The following is a 7,422-nucleotide window of genomic DNA, read 5'->3' on the forward strand; positions in this document are numbered from 1 at the left end:
TACGCATCAACGATGTCATGAAATATGTTGGTTTAATTAGTTTAATAACAAAATGATTTTTGAGCATACATGAAATACACAAATCCACAGTCCTGTAACAGTGTGTATGTACGTGCGTGCGGTCAGGAGCAGCGCCGTGCATCAAAGCCATCAGTCCCAGTGAAGGTTGGACCACAGGGGGAGCCACTGTCATCATCATAGGAGACAACTTCTTTGACGGCCTACAGGTCATCTTTGGAACCATGCTGGTGTGGAGCGAGGTAGGCCCCCTTCTCTTCATCCTCATTCTCTTCTTCCCCACAAACCCCACTGTGCTTTCTTCCAGTGTGTGTGTGAGCATGTGTACATTATCACACAAAATGTTTTGTCTTCTGAATCCACTCGGTGTGTGTGTGTGGCCGCTCTCCAACAACAACCCTCAGAGCTGTGCGTGTGTTTACTGTGAACGTGTGTAAAGAGTGTTTTATGGACGTGGTTCAGGCTGAAGACTTCAACTGTCCAACTAGAAAGCTCACTTTGGGACGTTTTCAGCGGGATGTGGTTCTGATGGGTTGCTCCTTCTTCTTCTTACCTCTCTAGCTGATCACGCCGCACGCCATCCGTGTGCAGACGCCACCAAGACACATTCCTGGTGTGGTGGAAGTCACTTTATCCTACAAGTCCAAACAGTTCTGTAAAGGCACGCCAGGAAGGTTCATATACACAGGTGGGGGGGCGAACACACACGCGCACACACGTCGTGTAGCTGATGACCACAGATTAGTCGTCGCTAACGACCCCGCACATTGTTGCCATAACGACAGGCTCAATAAAGCAACTGCAATTTAACAGTCTGCTTGTTAAGGAGATCCACATTGAAACAATTAGTCAAATCATGCACAAAACACACCCTGTTTACCAACACACACAAACACACACACTCCAGGTTGAGACGGAGTGTGAAAGAACGCCATGCTGCTTCATTCCGCACAGGAAGTGTTGTGAGACAGACAAAGGCTGTTTCTCAAATCAAATACTTCTGTCAGTACACTTCTGAGTGCGCCAATTTTGATAGTGTAGTGCTGTCCCAAATCCATTACTGTTGTTCAGCACTGACTGGAAATGACAGTCGCGGTATTCACCCGCTTCTTCTTCTTTGTCTGCTTCTATCCTTTTTAATGGTGACTTGCAACCACACCACAAGTTAGTCCCTCCCCGCATGTTACGGAGGCAAGATGGTGACTATCAAGGGTGGTAAGAGTCCAGCACTGCGCACTCACTCATTTTGACTGGTATGAGTGCGACATCCGGTACTTCTTCACTTACTTATGCACTCAAAAAACTTAAGTGTAAGTACAGAAGTGCGCCAAATTGAGACACAGCCTTAAAAGGTCAGGAGGAGGTGATGTCATTTTTACATGATGTCATCTCATCATCACATCAGCCATGAAGCTTAAACATGCACATATCCTGGAGTAATCCCTTGTTTATTGTGGTTAATTCATTCCAGAGCCAAAAGTGATGAGTGAATTTCTGCGAAGTAGGATTCCTTATTCATAAATGGAACATTTTTGTAGTTACAGCATAGAAATCCTGTTTTCAACCTTCTAAATATTTTTTTTTTAACATTAGAGCCCTCTAGACATGAAATAACACCCCTATAGTCACCTTTACAATTGTATTACCCACTATAGTAGACATAATAACAGATAATAAGACATATTCAACATATTTAAGACATAATAGACTTTTTTTAGCTTTTTTTTCTGGACAGCATCAATGTAACATTACTGACACCTGGTGACCGGTGTACAACACTAAATATCATCTTTGTGCGTCTTCTGAATGCCTTATATTTGTATTTTCATTCATTTATCCATTTTTATGCTTGAAAATGCTGAATTTAGGCCAAGAATCTGTAGAATTTCATTAAATATGCATATTTTTTGTAGTAATAATAGGCTGTAGTCAACCACGAAACGGCAGTAATTTATTAATTTATTTTGAAAAACCGTGAGAGTGAAGCCGTGAAATTCACATAACAACACGGCAAGGAACGACTCCTCGTCTGCTAGATTTGTTGCTGCAGAACTATTTTTTCCCCCCTGCAGAAAGCGCCATCAAACCACTTCCTATTCAAGTTAACATTAAAAAAAACTGAATTTTTATTTACTAGACAATTTAGAGCAGAAAAAAGAAATCTAATGTAAGCGGCTGATCTGGCTAGCATGCTGCTAATTGTTCTGACTGCAGCCTAACTGCTTCTCCTATTGACTGCTCAACGACGTGATTGGCTGAATGTGTGACCAGGGAAACGTGATCCCGCCTGAAGGCCCACTTCCCAGGAAGTCTGTGGTGAAACAGCACACTGGAAGGAAAAAGTCATTTACCATGGCCGCATGTGGAAAGTACCGAACATCACATCCGCAAGCCACGCCCCCATCTAGCTACACCTCTCCTTGGCCACACCCCCACCTGGCCACACCTTCACGTGTCGCAGAGTGATGAGATGAGATGTTTGGTTCCTGTTATGATGATCGTTTAATGACCCGTGAACATCTGCCATTTGCATGCTGATCTTTCTGAAGCAAATTCAACCTGCACGGATTAAGAATCTGAGCAAGAGACCCACGTGGGGACATTTGTTGTTCTGTAAAGATCAGGTGGGATTATCGAGGATACATTTTTTCAAAGGTTGTAAATGTTTGTTTCTCTTGTCAAGCTCTCAACGAGCCAACCATCGACTACGGCTTCCAAAGACTCCAGAAGGTCATTCCTCGTCACCCTGGTGACTCTGACAGGCTGCCAAAGGTACACACACACACACACACACACACACACACAAAGCGTGTGTGTGAGAGGGTTAGGAGCAAACAGATGATTGCTAAATTGCTCAGTGAACATTTTGGAGGTTGTACTCGCTGATATCACTCCAGCATCTACAGTATATGCGTGCCTGCGCGTGCATTGACGCACACACATACATCTGATGTCACGCCGTGACTCATTGTGATGATGTCATGTTGAAATCATGAGGTCATCAACGTGTGTCACCATGGCGACACAGGAAGAGTGTGCATGTCCGTATCGATCTACGTACACGTGTAGAAAATGACATCATGGTGAGGTGAGGTGTGAGCTGGCATGTATGACATTCCGAATCAACGTTATGAGATTTTCGGTCCACGCGGCACGTCTACACACACACACACACACACAAACACACACATCATGCCCACACTATGACATTATGTGGTCCAGTTAACGAGCTGGACTTGAGCAGATGATTGATTAATAAGGGTAATGATGAGATGTCAGTTTAGATGGACAGTAGAGGCCTCCATGAAGATGGAATGTTGAAGCAAACAAACATGAGCTGGTGATGAAGAAGACGTGGTGGACCACAGCGGTCCAAATGAGCGCCTGATCGATCCTCATACAATAGTAAGGATCATCTTTCCTTCCCGTTTATCAGCCAGCCTCTTCCCAGAAACACTCCCTCATTCTGGATCATGTTTCTGTGTGATGGACACTTAACAAAAACATGGACCAAACAATGGAGACACGGACATGGACATGAATGTGAACATGGACATGGATGATAGGAGGATGATGCTGGAACATTCGACCTCTATCAGCATCTATGCAGCATTTCCATGTTGCTGTGTGGAGTCTGGGCTCAACTGGACTTATTGGGAATCTGCTGCTGGAATCTCCTACTTCCAATATTTACTTCCTGTTCCTGCTTCCTGTTTTTACTTCCTTTTCCTGCTTCCTGTTCTTATTTCTTGTTCTTGCTTTCTGTTCTACTTCCTCACCCTGCTTCCTTTTCTTACTTCGTCATCCTGTTCTTACTTCCTCTTCCTGCTCCCTGCAGGAGGTGATCCTCAAGCGTGCAGCCGACCTGGTGGAGGCACTGTACGCCCTGCCCCACGGCAACCAGGTGAGGAGAGGATACAGGAAGTCACGTGTGACATGTGATGTGTTTGTTGATGTCATGTGACCACCCTTACCCCGCCCTGTTTTGTAGGAGATCATTCTGAAGCGAGCGGCCGACATCGCAGAAGCTCTCTACAGCGTTCCACGAGGCCACAATCAGCTCGCTGGCTCCGCCCACGCCGGAATGATGGGCGTCAACTCGTTCACAGGGCAGCTATCCGTCAACGTGTCGGAGGCGGCGCAAACCAATCAGGGTGATTGACATATCAAAATAAAAGCATGCAGTGTTGTGGTGACAATACAACATGGCTGACGTGACTTTTCCCCCCCAGCAGGCTTCGTGCGCAGCAGCAGCAGCAGCGTGTCTCCGCATAGCTACGCATCCAGCTCGACGCCCCAACAGAGCGGCTACACACCAGCGTCGGGCACCATCAACGGCTACGTCAACAACATGACCAACCTGGGGGGCTCGCCCACCTTCCTCAACGGCTCTGCCACCAACTCGCCTTACGGTAGTGAGTGTGCACGCTCACACGGGACGCACCTTTGAACAACAAGGGAGCTAAACCCCGCCCTCCTGTGTTTGTCCTCCAGTCGTCCCGTCCAGTCCCGGCATGGCGTCGTCCACCTCGCTGCCGTCCAACTGCTCATCCTCCTCCGGCATCTTCTCCTTCTCTCCTGCCAACATGGTGTCTGTCGCCGCGAAGCAGAAGTCTGCCTTCGCCCCGGTGGTCAGACCCTCGTCCTCGCCGCCGCCATCTTGTACGGCCTCCAACGGGAGCACGCTCCAAGGTGACCTCTGCCTTCTTCAGTGCAGTGACGTCACTTCACCACTAGGTCACGCTTCCTAATGCTCTGATTCTCTTGACCTTTGAACCTGCCCTGGCCTCCTGAGCAGATCCAAACTTTGTGGACTCCAACAAGTTCTCCACAGGCCTGGTCTTCACCTGATGTATGTCCCGCCCTCCCCTTCTCATATGTCAATCATCAAGCCGCCTCTTAGCCCCGCCCATCTGCACTGATTTGATTGTGCCACCCTTGTATATACAGACCTGATCAAAATCTTAAGACCAGTTGAAAAATTGCTAGAATTTGCATTTTGCACATTTGGATCTTAATGAGGTTTTAGGTAGAGCTACAATATGCAAAAACAAGAAGGGGGAGTGAGACAAAAAGCACTTTGAAAAAGTAATTTATTGAAAACAACAATTAAACTAAAATAGTCTGTTTATCAGCTGATCAAAAGTTAAACACCATCGCTCAAGAAATAACAAAAAACTCTCCAAACCAGAACAAAAAATGTTCTCAGTAGGACTCAGTAATGAGTATCTCCACCATACTTGTTATTCACTTCAAAAATTGGTTTGGGCATGCTTGATGCGAGTGTTTCCAGGAGGCTAGTGGGAACATTGCTCCAAGTGGTGAAGATGGCTTCATGAAGGGCATCATCTGTCTGGAAATGATGGCCATTTTTATAAACTTCCCCTGCCATCCATCCCCAAATGTTCTGTATGGGATTTAAATGAGGGGAACATGCAGGATGGTCCAAAAGAGTGATGTTATTCTCCCTGAAGAAGTCCTTGGTCAAGCGAGCATTGTGAACTGCAGCGTTGTCCTGTTGAAGAACCCAGCTGTTACCACACAGACGAGGGCCCTCAGTCATGAGGGATGCCCGCTGCCGTTTGACGACCCTGCGCCAACTGAAGCTCCAGTGTTCCACTGAATGACAAAGCAACCCAGATCATGATGGACCCCCCTCCACTGTGCCAGGTAGAAAAAGCTGATAAACAGCCTATTTCAGTTTAATTGTTGTTTTCAATAAATTACTTTTTCAAAATGCTTTTTGTCTCACTCCCCCTTCTTGTTTTTGCATATTGTAGCTCTACTTAAAACCTCATTAAGATCCAAATGTGCAAAATGCAAATTCTAGCAATTTTTCAACTGGTCTTAAGACTTTGATCAGTGTATATGTGTCCTCGCAGAGGGTTCCGGAGTGACTCTTGTCCAGGATGGTCTTCCCAATCCAAAAGAACCAGCCATCTCAGGTGTCTGCGAGGGCTCCGCCTACATTGAGACAGGAAGCTGTATTCATTTTAGAGGGATCGTCTTCCTCTTTGTTTTGCTGTCTTGTCATGCAGCGTTTTCACCCGCGCTCCGTCGGTTCTGTTCAAGGAGTCAGCTCACTAACCAAGGAAGGAAACGCCGGCTGCCAAATCCATCCCATAATGCCTTAGTACTCCCATCATGCATTTGTCCTCTCGGCTGAGCTTTTCGTCATCCTCCGGGGAGGCTGGCAGTCATGTGATGCAGAAAAAGAGGAAGTTTGCACACGAGGAATGAGGCAAGGTCAAGAAGCAGAACACCTGGTGGTGTGTGACCCCCATCATACATGAGATTATTCGCTTTTTCAAATATTGATTCTTAACTCCCTAAATCTTTTTATCTAAGCGGCCAATCGGGCCTCACTTCCTGGTTGAAGCAGCCATTGAGGTGTGAGAAGAGTCTTAATGAAAAGCCAAGCCTTAAAGGAACGACGTTAGCGTCTTACATTAACTTTGATTTGATCTTTTAACATCAACTTTTGGTGCCTCCGCGCTGCTCGTGCATGTTAGCGGCGGCGTGCACGTGGAATGTATCAGTGATGTCACCAGCGCGCACATGTTTTTAACAAGCCGAGAACCCTGGTGAACCTTGCGTGGTCGTGGTTACGTGTTCTTCCTCCGCGCTGGATGAATATACTGTATCCTCATGTTTGTCTTCTTCAAGATGCCTATTTATTTTATGTCACATTCAATTTCTTTGTGTGTGTGTGTGTGTGTGTGTGTGTGTGTGTGGGTCAAGTGACCAACTCCAGCCTGATGATGATGATGATGAAGAAACCACTGTAAAGAGCTTTTGTATTCTTTTTAACTTTTGGATATTTAAATAAACTTCTCTTGTCTGTCATCATCTCGTTGTTACTCATTTCTGCTGACTTGACAAATGCTTGAATACAATAATACTTGAACACTATCTTTATGAGTTGTGTTATATTTCCATGCAGATCAATAATCAAAGGAATATTAGCTCGCTTTCGCAAACATCAGTATAATCGTATGTTTGGTATGCAGTCAGAGATGTCTTCAGGGGTCAAAGTGCCGCACAAAGCGGACGACAGAAGCAGCGTTTTATACTAACCTGTGTGTGTGTGTGTGTGTATGTGTGTGTAGTAGTGAAGACATCCATTAGCTAATGGATCATTCTTTCATCCGTCTCATCCTCCATCCCCACGTCACAACATCATTGCTGCACTTAACCCACACACACACGTTCTTTGTTCACACAGTAGTAAAGATTCTTAGAGAACATCTTCACAAGCAACAAAACGAACATGTCATCGTTTAGCTGAATGTGATGAAAAAGGGCTTTAGTTCAAACAAAATGCTGAATCAAGTCACATAAAGCGGGATGACATGTTCACAGTATTTATATAACACTTCTAATACCAATAATTATTGTAATTAT

At 45.5% G+C, this 7,422-nt stretch overlaps 1 protein-coding gene across 5 annotated transcripts in view; it reads left to right on the forward strand.

Annotated features, from left to right (window-relative positions):
* Positions 1-5,794, forward strand: part of LOC129168862 (transcription factor COE1-like) — a 31,256-nt gene extending 25,462 nt beyond the window's left edge. The window contains exons 9-16 of one of the 5 annotated variants that reach the window (XM_054754612.1): positions 127-260; positions 580-706; positions 2,702-2,790; positions 3,857-3,922; positions 4,010-4,172; positions 4,254-4,433; positions 4,513-4,710; positions 4,817-5,794. In XM_054754612.1, coding sequence (XP_054610587.1) covers positions 127-260; positions 580-706; positions 2,702-2,790; positions 3,857-3,922; positions 4,010-4,172; positions 4,254-4,433; positions 4,513-4,710; positions 4,817-4,869 — 1,010 coding nt within the window. In that variant the 3' untranslated portion in view covers positions 4,870-5,794. Of the gene's footprint in view, positions 1-126; positions 261-579; positions 707-2,701; positions 2,791-3,856; positions 3,923-4,009; positions 4,173-4,250; positions 4,434-4,512 lie in introns of all 5 variants that reach the window. The other 4 variants (XM_054754608.1, XM_054754610.1, XM_054754609.1 and 1 more) reach the window with 4 other exon arrangements.
* Positions 5,795-7,422: the final 1,628 nt, after the last annotated feature.

The sequence above is a fragment of the Dunckerocampus dactyliophorus genome, chromosome 16, assembly GCF_027744805.1.
Source record: "Dunckerocampus dactyliophorus isolate RoL2022-P2 chromosome 16, RoL_Ddac_1.1, whole genome shotgun sequence".
Lineage (NCBI taxonomy): Eukaryota > Metazoa > Chordata > Actinopteri > Syngnathiformes > Syngnathidae > Dunckerocampus > Dunckerocampus dactyliophorus.